The 21,153-nt window shown below is 34.2% G+C and overlaps 2 protein-coding genes across 2 annotated transcripts in view; both read right to left on the reverse strand.

Annotated features, from left to right (window-relative positions):
• The window catches only part of LOC106138153 (uncharacterized), a 62,403-nt gene that overhangs the window by 14,032 nt on the left and 27,218 nt on the right, over positions 1-21,153 (reverse strand). The window lies entirely within an intron of this gene.
• Positions 2,289-3,726, reverse strand: LOC132903302 (uncharacterized). The gene has a single exon (XM_060951299.1). The coding sequence runs from the start codon at positions 3,683-3,685 to the stop codon at positions 2,510-2,512; it is 1,176 nt and encodes a 391-aa protein (XP_060807282.1). The 5' UTR covers positions 3,686-3,726; the 3' UTR covers positions 2,289-2,509.

Here is a 21,153-nt window from a genome sequence, read left to right on the forward strand (position 1 = left end):
TTATCTGATACACTTTTTGCAATTATCGAAGCAAAAGCAACATAAATGGTCTTTCAAATTAACCTTGAACTACATTTGCAGAATAAATTTTTTTATGATTACTTAGATAGATAGATAGATAAAAACGTTTATTCAGTTGCTACAGACACAAAATACAGAGTTAAACAAAACATTATAATAACACAGTTGAGATGCATTTGCGTGCTGCAGCAAGTAGAAACGGTCATAACTCAGCGGAATTTTTGCACTAACTGAAGTGCAAAACGCTGATTTTCAGTTATCACCATTGAAGTGGGTGCGGGCGCTAAAGTGAAAGAAAGAAACAATAAAATAATAAATTTATGTGCAAAAGATTATGGGAATGTATATGTATATAGATAGATAAACAGGAAAATACGAAAAATGTTAGTAAATTGTTATTAGTTGTAGATAATAATATAAAAAGTATACAGTATAAATATATGTATAGGTATATATACAAGTAAAAATAAAAATGAGTTCACCACATAAAACCAGCCAGGCAACGAAACTCACGAGAAGAATCCCAACCGCAAGCGTTTCGGTATACCGAGTGCTTGTTTTTCACGTAGAAAGGATTTAAGGTTCTTTTTAAAAGAAAAAATAGAACTAAGCAGGCGTATAGGCGGTGGTATGGTTTCTAGATTAAATTTAGAGGAATCATTAAATTTATGATTGTTATAAAAAAAGAGATCTTCTTTACTGATATCTGCGCAAGGGACATTCAAAAAGTGATTGTTAATATCATTTGCATTATCAAAAGAGTCCGGTAATATATCACTTCTGGAGGGATCAACCAAGATATTCCGTTTAAGATTCTGCCAAAAGACTTTTCCATTTCTTAATTGTTTGTTAATAAGTTGATCGAAATATGCACGCTTTTCACAAGCTAAACTAGTCTGAACCAAAACCTTTAATTCCTTATAATATTTTCTATCCTCATCAGATCCTGAACACTTAGATTTTTTATGTGCTTCGTTACGTTCGTCCATCATTAACCTACATGTGCCAGTAACCCAGGGTAGCGAATGATTAGGCTTAGCCTTTCTCAATTTGAGCGGTGCGTGCTTGTCAAAAAGTGCCAACAACTTGTGATTGAACTTTTCAACCATTAAATCAACACTAGGCTGGTTTTTTACTGACTCCCAATCGATATCGTTAAGATCACGGTCAAACGCATTGACGTCAATGCTCTTTATGGCTCTGGATACGATAAATCGCGGAGGATCTTTAGGTTTTTTTAATAATAACTCAGTACAAATAAAATAGTGTCCTAACGATGCTGTTATGTTTGTAACTGAAACATGATGAATCGGTACATTCGTGCAGATGAGATCAATAAGGGTTTCTTTCAAAGTTTTATTCGGCAAGCGAGAGAGATGTGTTGGCTCAGTGATAATCTGTTTAAGTTCCAGATATTCTATAAACTCCACAACCCGCGGCCTATTTGTATTAGAGTTATCGGACATGTCAATATTAAAATCTCCCAATAGAGCAACATAGTCAAAATTAGAAAAATACATGATTGATTCTGTCAAAGCGTCCAAGAAAGGGTCAACACCTATCCAGTCGGGTCTATAGGCTGTACCTACCAATACTTCGGCGCCGTTTATTCGAGTAGAAAGCCACATTTGCTCGATGTTGGCAATGGGGTGTTTTAGGATACGAACTCGCACATTACGTTTCACATAGAAAGCTACTCCACCCCCCTTGCCACCCTTCATATGGATAGGACGTGAGACGTGGTACAGTCGATAGCCAGGCGCAGCTGGGGCACAAAGCTCCTGACCCTCTTTTAGCCAAGATTCATTAATTGCAACTATGTCCGGCTTGAATTTGTCAATAGCCATGAGAAAATCATCCTGCTTGGTGTTAAGTGACCCTGCATTATAGAGAGCTAACTTGAATTTTTTGGGCTCAAACACTGTGATGATAAACAACAACAAGTCCACGTGAGATTAGGTATGATATAATATAATATTGTAAGATATATACATATGCACAATTAAATAAAGTAATTAATAAAATGTAACATGTTATGAATAGGATCGCAAATATGTATTTAATTTTGTTTTGCTGCAGCACACCAATGAAAAATAATACAATGATAAAATGAATTCCAAAAACAAAGGCATACTTATGAAATTTAATTACAGTAAATTTGAGGGTAAATAGCTCTGACGCTGGAATTGACGAAAAGTATAATATGCAATTTAACATAAGAAAAATTAAAAGCAATAAGCCAGGCCATGCTTTTTCAACATAAGCAAAAAGAAGTTCACCTTTGGTCAAGAAGCAAACTACATACAAACAACATACTACAATAAATACAACTCTATATGAATCTAAGTCAATAGACATTGCATTGGAACTGTGAAAACCCGGTAATTTAAAGTAAAGCATTTTTAGATATACAAAATAAAAACCAAAATCTAAAGTAAATAATAGAGAATAACAGAAATTCACTGAATAAGACCCAACAAACAAATTTTTATTGACCAGTAGAACAAACGACGCCCAGTCCAAAAACACCATTAAGATCCTGATCATTGCGAATACGGATGCGAGGCGAGTCCGGTGCCTGGTGTTGCCGAACGTAGATACGGCCTTCTCTTGTCCAGGCAAAACGCCACTTGTATTGCGTGGCAAGTTCACGAGCTCGACGAAATAGGTGACGGTTGACTTTTGTCAGCCGTTCATTGATGAAGAATCGGCGGGCAGGCCCAGGGAGTCCAGTGCCCTCAGTCGTAGCGCCGCGGCGCACGCGCGCCGCCCGAATGAGCTCGTCGCGAAGCGCCCGGCGGGCCAGCCGCACGACGACCGGCCGCGGACCCTGCCCGCCCGCCGGCACCGCCGCCGCCGCACCAGACCGCGCGACCAGAGGCCCTACACGGGACACGCTCACCAGATCCTCGCTCTTCAGCTTCACACCCAGCTTATCTGCCAGCGTTATCGCGATATGTTGTAGACTCTCCCCTGGCTGTTCCACTATGCATGTCATCTCCACATCATTGAGCAGGAGGTCCTGATCTCGCTCGTTGAGCTCAGCCTTCAGGTTAGCAATCGATTCTTTGAGAGACTGCTCGACATCGGTCGCTACAAAAGGCCGTGCTTCAGTCTGCAACTTCATCTGCTGTTCGAGACTATCCACCCGCGCTTGAAGCTGTTCATACCTTTTGTCACTTTCATCCAGCCTCAGGTTAACTTTGGTCAAAGATTCGGTGAGGATTTCGCTAAGCCTTCTATCAGCGGCCCTATCCTCTCTATACTCGTCTCTGAACTGGCGCAGCTCGTAAAGCAGCGCCTGGACGTCGGTTATCTCCATTGTCTCATTTAGAGCTGTGGTGTTCAGCTCGGACACAGGTAACGATATGGAGACATCCCCTGCGTGGTCGGAGGGACTCAGCGCCGCGGCGCCCCGGCGCAGTGTGACACCCTCAGTCGCACCGCGGACTGGAGTGTTGCTGTTGTCCGCGCGGGGCTGCCTGCAGACGCATAATGGGCATTTCCACGCTGTTCTGTGTTCAGCTGTCAGAGTATTAAAGAACCGCTGTTCCGAGACGTTCGCGCAAGTGAGATCATAGTCCTGTTTGCAAATACTACAAGTAAGAAATTGTCGGCTATCAATGTTTTTTAAGCATCCGGCACACCTTCTGCTTAGCTCCATCTTACAAAACGTATAGAAAAAAAATATATGAATATAATTGGAAAACACAAAAGTTTTTTATAAAAAATGGAAAACACAACAAAATGTGTGATTTAGAGAAAAAAAAAAAAGACAATTATATTATATGCCGCACCGAGATTTGAACACGGGCACTGCGAATCGACCCTGCGAGGTTTCCCACTGAGCCAAAGTTGGTATACGCAGTTTGACGAAATTAAAATATATAATGACAGTTGTTTATTGTCACCAAGATCAGTGAGTCATGAACTCGATGACTATTTATTTTTGTAACCGACTGACCCGCACATAAAAGTAGTTTGCTATGTTCACTAGGTAATTTATTATTCACCGTAAATATTTAGTTATTGTATATTATTTAAATTCAATGTCACTAATCGCTCGCCCGATCACTGAGCTTCAAAACAATACAACTTTTGCACGTAAAAACACTGTATTTATACAAGATAATGATTTTAAACGGCGGGAGCTTCTTTAACACAACCGGTTCGAATAAGTTCGCACGCGCGCCTCAACTACTCACTTCCGTCTGATCATTTTGATCATAATTTACTTAGAATAACGTTTCGTTTTCTAGAATTAATGTTCGCAAAATACTATCGCCTTATTAGGTTACACAAACTACAAATTTATAGAACAGTTTCTTGCTATGTCATGGTAAATATCAATTTTCACAATATCTATACACTTTAACACGTCTTTATCTCTTTCTTTCCTTTTAAGAGCAAATAGTAATAAGATTCGAAGGCCAGATTTCAAAAGAAAGTCAATAGAAAGGTTTATAAACTTGTTCTTTCTTCTTAAAGGCGATGGGTTAGCAACTTGTCATTACGAGTATCTATGAATATCGTTTTTGTCGGTAAGCCATCCAGATTAACATGGCTTTCGATTTATGTGAGTGACAACTGTTTCTACTTTACCCCGTAAGAGATAAAGACATGATACTCGTGTGTGTATATAAAGTTAGTACCAACCCTACAGCAAGAATCTATCTTCTTCTTATTCTTGTCATTCCCGTTAAATCCTTACTTGGAGAGGAGGTCGGGTCTGTTTGACTCTAATTCTATCTCAGGTTATTACACGAAGCGATCCCGTCCGACCTCCGCAATCTTTGTAACGGAAACTAACTTATATTAAACCATGGTAAAGGCTGCACTGAATGTGCCATTTATAAAGGTAAATATGAGGGCAATTTTTTTTAGTTTTTAGCGTCTACGATACCCAGGAATAGAAGCCACATAATCAGATTTGTAATTTATGGTTGGATGTGCAGGAAATGAGCGATTATACCTACCTCTAATTTTGTTCTAGGTTTGCTAGAACATTTTTATACGTGACGTAATTAGGGTTTCTGTGATTTACTGCAATCAAATACTATTGGTATTTGTTTTGATTCAATGTTTTTATAGTATTTTGTTGATAACATTTAGTTTAGCCTGGCAACATCGACGATCCCCTCCTTTGCTGAAAAGGCTATCTGTCTTGTTATAATGGCGAAGGCTCTCCTGCTTTGACTGTTTAGGTGACAACACGCTGTTCGACATGTTATTGATACTCCGGGACGGGGAACGCGTGAACATCTTGTGATAGAGTAGCTTATTTGATAACTTGAAAGTAACAGTAACCCTATATTTATAATTTGTCCAAAATAAATATTAGCTCAGGTGTGTAACATATACGGTAATGTTGCGCAAATATACCCTTTGCTAACAGTAGTGGATGTTTTGTCGGTATCTAACTGAAAACTCCTCGGCATGATGTTAAGAATTATTTCGCTTAATAAAAGCAGAAATACATAGAAAAAAAACTTTATTATAAAAATATTAATCTTTAACTGGAAATATTATAAAAAACACTATTTCTTTGAAGATCTGTATTACTTAATAATTTAATTCAATTTTGTAAGAGCTTGGCACGGTCACTGCAACTGCAAAAGGGAATTGCATAGTAGAAACTGGCCGGCGAAAAACATTCGTTTATTATTTACGGGGAGTACGTATGAAAGTATTTCATGCGGACCCGGCCCCGTACAGGTTGTTGTTTCATCGAGTTTCGTGCTCTTACTGCCTTTCAATAATGCACTAGAAATTGATACGGAGAAATTTCTTTTTTTGATTTTTATTCGTCGAAACAAACTATACGGCATAGTCGCGACTAATATTATAAAAGCAATTGTGATTTTAATGTTTTATTTATCTCTTCGCGTTAAATTTAAAAACACTAATAACGCTCAAAAAACGTAAGGAGTATTCAGGACATTGGAAACATTCCCGAAAAAAATGTGAATAACAACTACTACATGTAGAACAGCAGGCAATAACTAAATAAAAGTTCAAAATTTCAAAGAAAACCCACATGAAAACATTGTAGCGTGTTCAAATATAGATCATTTTTTCCAGCTATTAGCCTGTTTGTTTTCAATAGGCACAAACCCGAGACCATTTAAGTTCTAACTTCAAGTCTACAGCAATAAGTTCTTAACAGAACAACTGCGTGAAGATGCAAATGTTGTATACTATTCATTGGAAAACTCTTCAAAGAAAGACCGCAATTTATTCAAAACAGTTTGCAATAAGCATTGTGTTCTACTTTTAAATGTCAGCGCGACTACAAGCCTACTAAGGCTATGAATTGAAAGAAACTTAGAACTTAACGGCGATATTGTTTTTCAAGTTGCTTGAAAAGGAAATAGATTTTTTAGAATGTCTCGAATTAATATGGTATATGAGATTATTACATTTAATATTACTAATTACTTTAATTATTTCTGTGGCTTCGTGGTTAGTGTTTCTTTTCTTTAGGGACAAATCTTGGGTGTATCTGCTAGTTTGGTTATTTTCTTCCCGTTTCTGAGCATTTCTTCAGGAGCGCCTTTCAGGCTAAAATCCCCTGATTTCGATAAGAAATATTACACTGTGCTTCGCATATTAAGCCGTCTCGAGCAAAAAATATATCTACCATTTATCGGATCCATAAAACGCTTAAGGTAGGTACGGAACGAGGATAGGTATTTTGCTGGTAAAATTCTATTTTTGTCAATATTAAGGTTAATATTCTGGGGAAGATTCAAGGAGCTTTATCAAATTAAGCAAATTAATAAATTCCTACAGAAGCTGCAGGATGTTTTATAGATATGTATTGTGGGAAAAGTTTAAAAAATATTATCAATATGTTAAGAATATGTGTTTTTACAGAGTATAATTAAGAAGTCACACAGATCTTTAAAGTTCAAGTGTACCAATTTTATTAGTATGTAATCTTATTAAGTTAATAAAATTCTTTAAATTGGTTTCAATTAAGAGTGTGCTTGAAATATTTTTTAATAAAAAGGTATCTCAGAACAGAGTAATTAAAAGTTTAAAAGTTGTTTCCACTGTTTGTAACCCTTTTTGACATAATGCATAAGTATTCTTAAAACTCCTTTTTGAAATCTTATCTTAACTCGAAATTTTGTAAATAATGTTGGTAATAAAACTGACAATTGTTGAAAAGCGTGAATCCTACAATGTATAAAACTATAAGGAGACCTTCATTTTACATAATTTATTTACTACATGAGAAAGAACACATAGTTGCACCACATACAAATAACTTATTAATGGATCTCCAGTTCATCAGTGAACGACTTGAAATTTATACCTACTCCATTTACGACTTTATTATATGTTTAGAAGAATTATTTTCAGGTATTTAGACAGCAGTGAATATTCATGGTATCTGAATAATAACTTACCGAAGTTGCAGTAGGCTCTGTCTCATGATGGTAGGTGGAAATATGTCGGATCGTCCCCGCCATGCCGCCGACCTTCTGCGTCTACATGCTGCTCACACGCATACCCCCACTCACCACCAAATCTTAAATCATCTCCTTTTTATCGAACTTACACGAATCATAGTAATAGTATACGTATTATATTGTCATTTCACCGTAAGTCCAGCAAATTATATTTGCGGATAAAGATAATCCTGAGAGAGAATGACACTTGATAGGTAATATTGTTATGTCCTGTATGATTTATTTTTTCTCTATCAGTAGAATGAAGAGTGGTTCCAATTGTATATAATAGGTATATATCTTTTATCAAATTAAATTAATTTTTTTATTAAAGAACATTATAAAAATGTAATGAATTTTGTCGAAATTTATATTTAACTGAACATGGGTGGTATTTAAAGAAAGGTTATGTTTCTCGTATATTAAAAATTCCTACACCAAATTCCACTGACTTCGGTCTTTTTTTATAACTTCTATGAAAATGGAATGTGCCATTATTTCGGTTATGTATAATGTGCGTGATTTAAGGGATAACTTTGGCAACTAAAGATCCAATATATTGGAAACAGGCCGAAGTTACGAAACACATTGTTTCCATCAAATTGAAGAACCTTTACATCAACGTTTAGGATAGATATCTTGTGTATTCCGGAAATTATAATTAGAGCCAATTCCAAGAACAATAGAACAATATTCAACAATGGGATGAACAAAACCAGGGTTTTACCGTCATATAGTAAATAATAATAAATACAATAGAATAATGGTGTATTCATTGATAAGAAAAATATTAAGGTAAGCACAATACCGACGTCTGTTATTGTGTTTTCTATCGACGTTTCATTTAACTTTTTGTAACAAAACAATATACGTTCTGTTGGTTTGGACTAAATACGTTAAATTTTGTGTAGCACGTACACGTACGTAGTCACGCAATAATATGTAGGTATATTCATGTACATAAAAAATTGTACATAACTCATGTTTGTGTTAAGTGTATTTTAAAGCAATTTAAGCAGGCCGTTATTTGGGGAGGGTGACTCAAGGGTGGTAAAATCTGACGTTTTACTGTCTTTATTCAGCTTTTTTATGTAGGGTGAACAATTAAAAATAAAGACTTCATATTTTTAATCAGAAAATTCAACTATTAAAAACATTTTATTCTAAATGCTAACTATCTCCTACTACCTACCTCCCTTTTGAGTGGTTGTAAAGTAGAATAGTAAGGAAAATTTGTGATATACTACTCTGTCAAGAAAGTAGCAGGAAAAGATCAATAATACACAAATTGTTTGTTATTCATCCAAATTTATTTTATCACCTTCAAAATATGCTCCTTTAGAAACGATACACTTACGCCAACGAATAATCCAATCATCAAAACATTTTTTAAACGCTGTTTCCGGAATTGAGGTCAGTTCTCGCCGCGAATTCTCTTTTATGCCTTCTACCGATTGAAAACGGGTGCCACGAAGTGGTAATTTGAGTTTAGGAAAAAGAAAAAAGTCGGCTGGAGCCATATCTGGTGAATATGGTGGTTGCTCGATGGTATTTGTTGAGTGTTTGGTTAAAAATTCGTTCACAATGATGGCCTTGTGCGAAGGTGCATTATCATGGTGCAAAATCCAAGAATTTTCTTTCCACAAATCTGGCCTTTTTCGTCGGATTTGCTCTCTTAAACGCCGCATAACACTCAAATAATATTCCTTATTTACCGTTTGACCTTCCGGCAAGAATTCCGAGTGCACAACACCGCGATAGTCAAAGAAAACAGTCAACATGACTTTGACTTTTGAACGACTTTGGCGTGGTTTTTTCGGTTTCGGTTCAGTTGGAAGGCGCCACTCCGAAGCTTGTTGACTAGTTTGCATGTCAAACTCGTAAACCCACGTCTCGTCACCAGTAACAATGCGTTTCATGAATGTTGGGTCGGAATTGACTCGTTCTAGCATGTCCTCAGCGACTCTCATGCGATTGAGTTTTTGAAAAAAATTCAGGTCTTTTGGGACTAGCCGAGCGGCAACATGTTTCATACCCAAATTATTAGTTAAAATGGTACGGATCGACTCGTGAGATACAGAAAGTTCGGTGGCTATCTCTCTCAAAGTTGAATGAGGATTTTCAGTCACTATTTCCTTCACTTTTGCGATGTTAACTTCAGTTGCAGACGTTGATGGCCTACCAGAGCGAGGCAAATCTTCCATCACATCTCGACCGCTTTTGAACGCTTTGTACCACTCATAAGCACGAGTTTTTGATAAAGTCGATTCACCGTAAGCCTTCTGTAACATTTTCTGTGACTCCGAACACGATATTCCATTGGCAATGCAAAATTTAAGACAAACTCTTTGTTCGATGTTTTTATCCATTATGAAATTAGCAATACACACTAGATATGATATAACTAAAAATAGCACTGTATTTAATGTAAACAACAGATGCAACTCAAACTCCGCGCCAAAATGGAAAACAGTTGTGCCAATCTAACAACAACAAAAAAAACAAAAATTTGAATTTGGAACCATAAATAAATAATCCATTCCCGATACTTTTCTGACTGAATGTATATGTATTTTCTGTATATATATTTTCTGCATATTTAACTAATAGACGCTACTAATGTCACAATTTCCAGATTTCCATTCACCGCTGTAGATTTTGAAGTTCAGGCTTTAGATCAAAATATATTAGAGTTATAGTAATTTTTTTTTTAAATTTGGCAACCAGACAACTGACGTTTATTACCAAACTTTTACATACAATAAATAATTAAAAGCATTTTCGGTTTCTGATAATCTGGGAAAGACAAATACTTAGGTAACAAATTTATTAACATTTACAAAGAAAAAAGCTCGGAATCGTTGAATATTATATTTTTTTGCACACAAGCTTAATTTTTCTGCAGTACTAGACAGCAACGTGAATTGTTTAGAGCCTAAAAGCCCATAGGTTATCAATACCAAACATACATTACCCGATTTGGCCGGAATTTCCTCTGTCAATGTTTCTATTATAAGACAAACAAATTGAAATTAATACTTACAGAAACATTATGCCATTATACTTTCCAAAAACTATCCATAATGGCTTTATGAAATTCTTTGCGTATATTCTTTCATATTTATAAATTTTAATTCATTAGTTTTGCTTATTTCATTCAGCCTGAGCATTCAGCGTAGATTGCCAACCTCTTTCACACAGTAGGCATGTTTTATTTTATTTTTCCTTGACATAATCATTTAGGCTGTAGGTATAATTTATCTTTACAACAAAAAGGGGAAAATGGTAGGTATTTCAAGGACGAACACCCTTAAAATATCTTGTAATTTTTATCCGTTTTTATAGACGTTTTATTGTAAATTTTGTTCGTTAATGTTAACTATAAAGTGAAATTATGTAATGCAATAACCCATTCTTGTTATGCGGGAGATTTTTTGAAGATTGATCATACCAGCTTTTGCAGCATTTTAGGTCTAGGTTATATCCCTTGTGGGATCTAACCCACGGTCACATAACAAGAAAAGTACAGGTAAGCACATTCGCGTCTTTTACAAATTGTGTTCTGACACTGCCCTTTTTACCAATTCTATATAGAGAGTTAGAATGGTTTGCGTATACTTAACACGTCCTTTTATATATTACGTGATAGACTCAAAGGTCACTCTTAGCTGGATGGCTAGGTATTAAAACTGAAATTGATGGCTTATTTTACTTTTGAAAATGTATGCATTTATTCTATGTAGTTTCATCATTTCCACAATTATATCGTGTCCGTTAAAGGTCAATTATGTGGTTTTATAGTTGTATGTCACAGTCCTCGCTTGCTCGGGATAAGCAGCATTCCTGGCTAAGAAATGAGAAGAATTAAAATGATATTAAGCCTTCGCATTGATCATTGGACAGTTTATAATGATGTCATACTTCTATTTACTGGCATTTTATTTGACGTAAACAAGAATTATGTGGTCTTTTATTCTGTACTAACGGGCGGCGGGATAGATTTTAATCAATGAGGTGTCCATAAATTTGTCCAAACCACGAGATTTATAGGGTTGGTTTTGTGTCTAATTTAGACTGGGTGATTTCTAGTTTGTTTTTATTTATATTGTTATCTTGCTGGACATAAAATGGATGTAGATTTTATTTGATGTTTTTCAGCAGTTAGCTTTAAAGTAACGTTGCGACTTACTCAAACTGGCAAGATTAGTCGCGGCGTAAAATAAGTAGCATGAAGTTAAAGCGTTATTTTGGAAAATCATAAGAGTTTTAACCGTTTGATTTGCTTTCCCGAAAACCATAACAGATTTTGAATGAAACTAGGCACCTAATATTACTTATGAATCAGAATAATACCATAGGTTACATACAATATATACGCAAATGATAATTATGCTGCGTTAAAGTAATCTATACTAATATTTAAAATTGTTTGTTTGTTTGTAATATTTAATTGTTTCTTTATTGACAGAAATTTACACAGTAACAAGAAAATAGTAATTCATTTATACATTCTGTCAGTCTTGCATGTCAAAACCACTGAATTTCTGATTCATGAAATTTTGCAAACATATAGTACGGAGATAATACTTTCCAAGCGGTCGGAGTGGTGGGCGAAAGCTAGTAAGTTCTCAGAAAATTTTGATCCAAAGTATTAATTTTGTTTACATAAGACAGAAGATATTAAGTTGTTTGTGTTAAACATTTTCTAGTTTTACTAGAAAATTATATAAATAAAAAATCCTGTACGCACGTTAACACCAGCTTCTATTTAGCTTTTAAGACGACCAAGATGGTTGCAACTTTTCTTCTATTTTAAAATGGTACGTTTAATATATCAACTATTTCTCTTTACTCTTCAGTCTCTATTAATAAATGTAAATGTTAATGTAATGTAAAGTAGTCAAATAACATGCTTTATTCAAAACTTCATGAGAAACTCAATCTGTTTTGCATGAGTAATATTTTCAATTTTGTATCTCCAGACAAAAGATTAATGAGGAACATAAAAGCACCGCCCAAAAAGCGAAGTTACGGTAAAAATGAATAAGGTGCCTATTATCATGACGAATGCTAGAAGTTCAAAACTGAGGGTCTTGATCCCTTTTTTATCATTAGAATATAATTGGATTAAATAATATGATAATTATTCCCTGGGTTATTTATAGATTGCGGTATTATCCTAATTATTTGTAACATTATGCAAAATGATTAATAAAAATGTCAATTACATTATAATTCGTTATTACAATCACATAAGCCCATATTTTTTGTAAGAACTTTAACAAAAATATTACGTCAATTTATACACATTCACCAGTATGTTTATGGATATTGCTCAAATTTTATAAGAAAAATAAAGTAATTCAAAATTTTTCAAGCTGTTGAAAATGTGTCCAAGTTCTTTTTTATTTACAAAGTTATGAAAAAAATAATATACTATTTAAATGGACCCAGATGAAATGACGTGAAAACTCGCGTGTGCTACGCGCGTGTCGAAGACTTGTCGTAGCGGGTCTACGAGCGCTACGCCGCTGGTCAGGCCGGCGACTGCCGCAGCGGCCCGCCCGCGCCCGCCGCGCACTCCCGTAATGATTGACAAAATACTTCACCTGCTTTCTTAGGGAATACAAGTAAACAAGTGGTCGTGGGCTAATGCCATCAAGTCTAACTAGTTGTTTCTTTAAGCTTCAAGTAAATGTAGTTCAAAAGTGACACTTACATCGCTGCGTTGTTTCAGGATGGTAAATAAATTTATTTCATTGTTAAATCTTTATTTTGAGGCGTTTAATTTGCGAAAAGTAAAAAAAAAAAACATGTAAACTACTGTTAAAAATAAAATATTTATAAAAAGTACGTCCAAAAGTTTTGTGCGTATTAAGGGATCATATACAAAGATCTATAACAAAGAGCTCTGGATAGCGTGCTCCATCGGAGTTATCACCGTGACAGCCGTATTGCTAAACCTTTGCGGTCGCGACTTATCGTAAAACTATGCGCCACCTCTCACTTACGAATCAAATGGAGCAACCTGTTGGTACCTACATGGTATTTTGTCACATTCGTAGTATTGTTGGTTTTCTGCCGTTAATGTTTTCGAGTCTTCAATATAACCTTGTTTTGTCTTATTCTTCAGCTATTATTAAGCTGTACCTTTAAGCCTGATAGTAAATGTAATGTAATGTAAAGTAGTCAAATAAAATTGTGTCACAATATTTATTGAATATACTTCCTTGTAAAGTGGCACACATTTATTAAATGAATTTTTCGTACACACGTTAAGTGAATGTCATTTTAAATATCCCAAGTTAATAAAATATTTAATTAAACCATAATTGCCAATTTATTTATTTTTAAAGAACATTATTTCGCTATTAGTTCTGTTATCGGTAGACGATGAAAAATTTTTTTATCTTTGTTAATGGAACATGTCTTTAAATGGTTTCTGAAAAAGGAAAATAAATTTAAAAACATATCTAAAAATTATTTTCTTCAAATTTCTTTTCCTTTTTCAGAAAATATTTTGGCAGAATTTCTAGAAAGCTGATGAAAGTTGCTGGTCTGGTAGCGACGAAAAAACATATATGATGTTAACCAGCCTGTTACTATTTGAATTTCAATTCCATAATTTATCCATACAGTTGAACGCTGCTGCTGACTCTGTCTACCCCGTAAGGAATAAAGACGTTTGTTTGAAGTGTTATTAGTTAGTATGAAGTGTTACCATGATCCAAACTAGTTTAGATTATCTTGCAAGGTTGGAGTCTCTTCGTGTAAGAACCTGATTTACCCAGTCCAGTCTAGGATCCCTGTCTCGGGTGAATCCCGGGTTCCAGAGTTGCGGTTTCCACAGAGGTGAGGACGCAACCGAGGTAAAGGCTGGTAGCATAATAATATAGTAGTACTTACAACATTATAATTCCGAACGTTTATAACTTAAAATATCAAAGATTTTAATTTAAAAAGCCTTTTTGGACCGTGATTCAATTTCCTCCGAGCAGATAAAATCAATTTCTCCGAAACTCTTGAAATCATCGAGCAATCGAAGAACAATGTACGCATTAAATCGCGAACAAAATGATCGTCTGTATGCTCTTACCTGCTTTATTTGATTTTATTTATAAAAGCTCGATATAAATACGTGTATTCCCAATATTAAGGTAATATGTTCTTATAGCATCGCTTCCTATTGCGTTTGAAAAGGTGGATTACATCGATGTTAGAAAGTAGGTCATTGTTATAAGAGTATGTTTTATGTCGCTCAATAGGCTCGTGTACATTTCATTTGTGGAAATTTATGAAATTTAATGATCACGCGAACAGGTTTATATAATGTACTCGTAAATATATTTAAGAACACTAATTAACATGTCTCCACTCCTAAAAGAGTACACTTATACTTATTTAGGTGTATAAAAAGTACAATGCTCAGTTATTTATCTCGCTTTGTTTATAATTATTTTGATAAAAAACTCTTTGTATGTCGAGGTGAGGCGCTTAAAAATAGAGAATACATTCAAAATGTACCAGTCAAGTACTAGTATCACTCGCTTGAATAAGGTTGTGTTCCTTCATTTGGTACCATAACTTAAAAATAACGATCCCTTAAATTTATTATTTTCAATGTTTGCATAATTTCTATAGTGGGTAAGTTAATTTTGATCCCTTTTTAAAAATGTAATAATAAGAATTATCGATCTGGCTTGGATGAAGAGTGTTAGGAGTTCGACGTATTTGAAAGAAATTCTCCAGTGTAGACGACAGTTTTAAAAACTGGTCCTTACTTCTTTTTATATTTTGGATCCTTTAATTTTTTTATATGAAAATGTGCTATTTACGCGTAATTTTAGACCTAATAAATGATAGATATATCAAATATCAACTCATTTAGTGCAAATAAGTGAATTTTCAGAAATATTTGGGTTAATAAATAGTAAGGGTACGATCCATCGTATCGCAACATCATCCTTTGTTAGTCGTATTCATAATTAACTGAATTCAAATTGCTGCTTTAAACTGGGCAGCATTAACTGAAATGCTCTGTCATGTCATTTCACCAGTCACTGTAATTATAGCTTACAGTATCAGCATTGTGCATACAAAAACTTAAGTATACCTACACATCCCAACTGATTCCTTTGTTTGTTTGTTACCTGTTCACGCGTTATCTACATAACCTTTTTAAAATATCGCGTAAAAAGAGTCTAGAGAAGGACTACCTTTCATTTCGGTAAACACTAAAGTTCCCTCATTTTTATTATAATTATACATAGTTAGTTTTGCCAACTTGTCTTTCCATTTGTCACGATTCTTGTATACCTCTTCGGATTTATTAATAAATATAATTAAATTAAATTTATGAACATTTCTTTTCAATGTTATTATAAAAATGATACCTGAGCACCGAGTACATCAAGTAAAAATTGGTACTTATTGGTGCGAATGTTGGGCGGGCTTCTCCAGGGAAATCTAAACTTGTCCTGGCATGCCGCATCACAACCAAACTATCTGCGACAGGGGAATAGCTCTCGCTTTCAAAGTGAATGAAACATGTAGTCATAAGTGCTTGTACGCATGTTATAATTTTGAAATGAGCTTAAGTGTATTCACTGGGCTTTTCTTTAGGTGTGGCCACTAAGATATTCAGGCAACTGGATCTGTAATCATGATCTTATTTGAGTTAGGTTCCCAAACGTGGCATGGCGAAGATCACACAGTCATTTTGTGTAATTAGTTATCTTATCCATGGATCCCGGTCTCGTCTTTAGAGAGAGAGACAGAGGAAGAAAAATAGGTGACGTAACCGTGACTTTTGACAGGTGCTTTGTTCGAATCATTCGTCAATACTTATTCAGCTGCTTTATTCGTGATACAAACACAAAGACACACATTCAGGAGTAACATTTTTATTAATTAAATATATCGTATAATTTATGTTTAATGCGAGTGGAACTGCGGTTAATAACGTTAGCTAGATAAATTATTTTTTAAGGCACACCTAAAGTTACACATCAAATCTTCAGTAATTCAAAATAACTGACGAACGCACCGCGAATTATTTCAGTTTATCGCAATCTTGTTTCCAGTTCGTGAATTGCGGAGGTTATTTAATTAATTTTCTTGTAACTTTATATTCCAATTTAAGAGCAGTCAAGTCCCTTTCCCTGAGGTAAGATTAGTATAAGATCTTGTTTCGCCATTAATATATTTAAGTAGTCATAGATCTGGAAAATGGAAAAAATACATATATACTTACAATATTTCGAAATGTAAATGGACAGTTAGTTAGTTAATATAATAGTTATAAGTTTGTTGTTAAAGACGGTAAAGCCCTCTATAAAAAGTAAAACTTAGACATGTTAATAAACTGGGGATGCTCTTGGGATAAAGTATAATTGCACTTTGGTTTAACTTTAGATATGCACTGTAATAAACCGCTGAACTTATTGATAAAATAATGTTTAAACAATTTGATTTGTACTAGATATTACATTGTAAAATAGAATTAAATGCACACTTGAAAATTTTCTTTTTCTTTTTTTGTAACTGGCCAGTTATGACACATTCTAAACAAAACAGAAAAGAGGTTGCACAATACAAATTATATTAAACATTTGTTATTGTTAAATTAAAACTTAACTAATGAAGAATTATGTTATTATTATGAAGGTATGTCTCTTTCTAAAGTTCCTAAGAGTAGGTAAGAAATTACATTGTATTCAATATAATCGTATATGCAGTGAAGTAGGAATCCGGCTTGATTGGGAACTGACAACCACAAGAGCTCTACAAAAACCGAATGAAGGGTTGAAATTTTAGAAGCGGCTTCAGACAGGCTTCAGACGACAATTATAATATCTTCGTGACGTTAATGATGTCATTCGGTTAAATAATCTTACTTATTAAACATATTCATTAATACCTAAAGCAAGTTGGGTTAAGAATGTTTTTTTAATAAACTTTTAAATAAACATTGTTTGATTGTATTAAACATCTACACAGAAACTACTTTATTCTCATAAATAAAGTCCTCTTTATACTGACAAGTCCAAGTAATATACCTATGCCAATCATTTCATATAAATAGGTACTATTCAAACTTAAATAAATCATTATAATAGTAAATGTGCCGTGTGGTTACCGGCACCAATACAAAAAAGAATAGGACCACTGCTCTCTTTCCCATGGATGTCGTAAAAGGCGACTAAGGGATAGGCTTACTAACTTGGGATTCTTTTTTAAGCGATGGGTTAGCAACCTGTCACTATTTGAATCTCAATTCTATCATTAAGCCAAATATCTAAACGAAAAACCATTCAGTCTTTTCAAACAACAGAGCCAACAGTCGTTGGCTCTGTCTACCCCTAGTCAACGATGCAAGGGATAAAGACGTGACCGTACATACATATTTATGTATGTAATAGTAAATTAATACATGTATCGAAATATGAAAAGAAACTTAAGCCGATACTTTTCAAATGAATTACGGTTACGTTTAGGTTATCAAAAGAGAACAAGATTTTGTCTCAGCTGTCTGTTTGTTTCGTAAGGTAAATATTTTTATATCGTTATAGCTACTTACGTAACAAGTGAAGGTAGTGAAGAATTCGATGTCTGACTATAGGAGGGCTGATAATAGAGTGCCAGGCTACCTGTTGCAGCGTTTCCGTCGCGCCGCGCCTCCGGCCACACTCATGGTGCATTTCCTGTTGTAACCTACTATTTCGTATGCAGGTTTATTTATACTAAGTAAAAAAAAACAGTTCAATTTACAAAAAAATGAAAAATTTATTTAACTAAAAATTAGGAATAATTTATTTAACTAAAAATAAAGAAAATTAAATATAGTTATAGAAAAAAAAATCATAACTATATTTATGGCGGGGCTGAGTATTTTTGTTAACTTTTGCTCCTACGAATAAACAATTGTTATTTATCACAGAAATAGATTACACCTGCAGGTTACTTTTATTAACAAAAGTTTAGGGTTCAAAAAGTTACTTCTATAAAGTTTATCTAAAGATTTAAATTTTTCACTTAGCTTCTACTCTTCAGATTTATCACTGGGAATCTAAGTACGAACTAAATAAGACGAATGGGAAAAAACCATCGCCGGTAGACACAGATACTATCACAGTGTCTGCCAGACATCTGATTATGATTTGTGGGGCTTCGACAAAGCGGATTAGGTACTCGACTTGGGTGGGAAATCAAGTTTTAAACTATTTTGCTACAGTAAGTATATGTTGCAGGCAGGTATTATTTTAAATACAAGAAGATACTCTCTTGTAACTGTTTCTTTATGATATATTTTTTTAACAAAAGTTATATGTACTACACATAACACCTACAATACACATAACACCAATCGTCTGAGGATTTTTTTAATGCGTAAGTTGTTTTCGTTTGCCTTAGAAGCTTTGATATATCAATTATTTTCTTTCATTTCTGACAATGAGTGTCAACTTATTGTGAGGTGAGGTGGAACCTTTCGAGATAGTAATAATAAGTATGCAAATCTGTTAAATTTATTATCATGTTAGTTGAATAATCTCGTAATAAATCTTGACTGATTGAAACCAAATTACATAGTTACATTTTGAAAATATTCTTATTGTCGGAATTCGAAGGCGGGCCCTAGGTTCTAAAGCATTGCGGTGGAGGATATAATCGGGAATACGCAAAGCTAAAAGAGGGTGATATATATAGAAAATATTGTCATGGATTTTATTTGTATGCCAACAAAATATGCCTTTAGTATTCAATTTGTTTGAAAGGAAAAGTTTTAAGTAAGTCTTATCACATGGCGTTAAGATGATTCTACTCATTTTTCTTCCGAGACACCCCAAGGCTGGTGCCCTATTTTCATGCAACCAAAAATAAATCTCGTACAAAAATATTTTTTTTTGCAGTAAACAACAATTTGTCCATTATATACAAACGTAAATATGTAGGCCATTGTCAATGGAAGCGTTGGAAAGGAAATCTTGAACAAAAGTGATAAAAATTCTGGTCAAGATAATCTTAAACCTTGCATAAAAAGATGAATATAGATGATGTAAAACAAGTATGCAGGGATCATCGTAGGTTGAAAGACGTTATCTTTGTCTACCCTCCAAGAAAGATGCGTGATCATATAATATATAGGAATGTATATATGAAGAGACAAACAACTATATTTGATCGAACTTGTTCGATCTAGACTTATATGAAATTAAAGCATTGCTTGCTTTTTCGAAATCGAATTGATTTCTCAACGTGAACATTTTCGATTGAGTGAGAATAGGGCTCCAGACCATTTTCACAGGGTAATAGAAGCATTGTCAGGCTTCGTTTAATATTTACGCAGGAATGGCTCAAGTTCTGAAGTTAACAACTTGTTTTATAGGCAAGGCACGGAAATAAGGAGCCCTATCAGATTTGAAAATAAAATTACGACACGGATTCTGAGGTGAAAGTAATATTTTCCCGAAATGTTGCTTCGTTATTGAAATTGTTTTTTATGATTTTGCGATAATATAACAATAATGTTTATTATCTCACCATAATCAAAGCAAAGTCATAACAATTATGCCTTGTTAAATAGTGGTGCCTTATAATTTAGCTAAACTACATACTTACAAAGTATATAAAAGCAAGGCATCTACATAAAGAAACTAAAGATTATGGCGGGTTAGCACCTGAACTAGGAAAATCCTGTATCTCAGGTAACCAACCCTCCACCCATACTAATGTTTTATTATCAACTAAAAGTAGAGTGTTGTGCACCATTTATAGATGAAGAATCCAGGTTAAATATAAACAATTAAAATATGAAACAGAAAACAATTCAAAAATCCAAATGCGCTATTTAATATATTTGGAATTTGGATGCACTAGATGTAAGTAATTCGCAACGCTTGAAAAGTTATAAAAAGCAAATTCGTGGGAGTGAAGAATTAGAAAGGGACGAAAAATGACTCAAGGTTAAAATTATATAACAGGTCTAAGTAATTGTTCTGTATAATATGAGATAGTGGTCGGATATTATTATTGTTTTACGAACAATATTTACATTCTGTCATGTAGTTTTAATAATCTTCTTCTCTTCTTGTTGGTGGAAGAAGAAAGAACTAAATTATGAGACTTTAAAAACTAGGGCCACGTTTAACGTGGCCCTAGTTTTTAAAGTTTAATGTAAATCAATTTATATGTATTTTAATTATAAAGTATTTTATTTTAAATATCATTATTATATGTATTTTAATTATAAAGTAAATACTAAAATGAATTATTTTTATTTGTTTCATTTATTTAAATTAAATTATGATATAAAGGTGATTTAAGTAATACTAAGTTTGGCAGCAAAATGATTTTCCACTAGAGACCTGACCTGCCCCTGCTTTCCGCGAGTGCAATCCTGGTGTTAATGTTACCTCCTTTTAAATAAAAGAATCCGCAACAAAATATTTAATTAATTGTCGTAATAGACTGAAACAGCATCTGTGTAATTTAGCAGTTACCAAAACTAACATAAATATTCGTAGCTGCAGTTAACTAACTCCATTTAAATTGTAATTCAATATCAAACATTTCTGTATGCACGGGCGCGTATGAACACAGCAGGGTATGTCCACTGGAATAATATGTAGAAAAAGCTTACATGTCCCCTTTGGCCACTTCCGAAATCATTTGGAAC

Source organism: Amyelois transitella, chromosome 3, assembly GCF_032362555.1.
Source record: "Amyelois transitella isolate CPQ chromosome 3, ilAmyTran1.1, whole genome shotgun sequence".
Taxonomy (NCBI): Eukaryota; Metazoa; Arthropoda; class Insecta; order Lepidoptera; family Pyralidae; genus Amyelois; species Amyelois transitella.

What these genes read in the sequence shown, in the direction of transcription:
- LOC132903302 (XM_060951299.1), bottom strand. Translation starts at nt 3,685, where the DNA reads ATGGAGCTAAGCAGAAGGTGTGCCGGATGCTTAAAAAACATTGATAGC.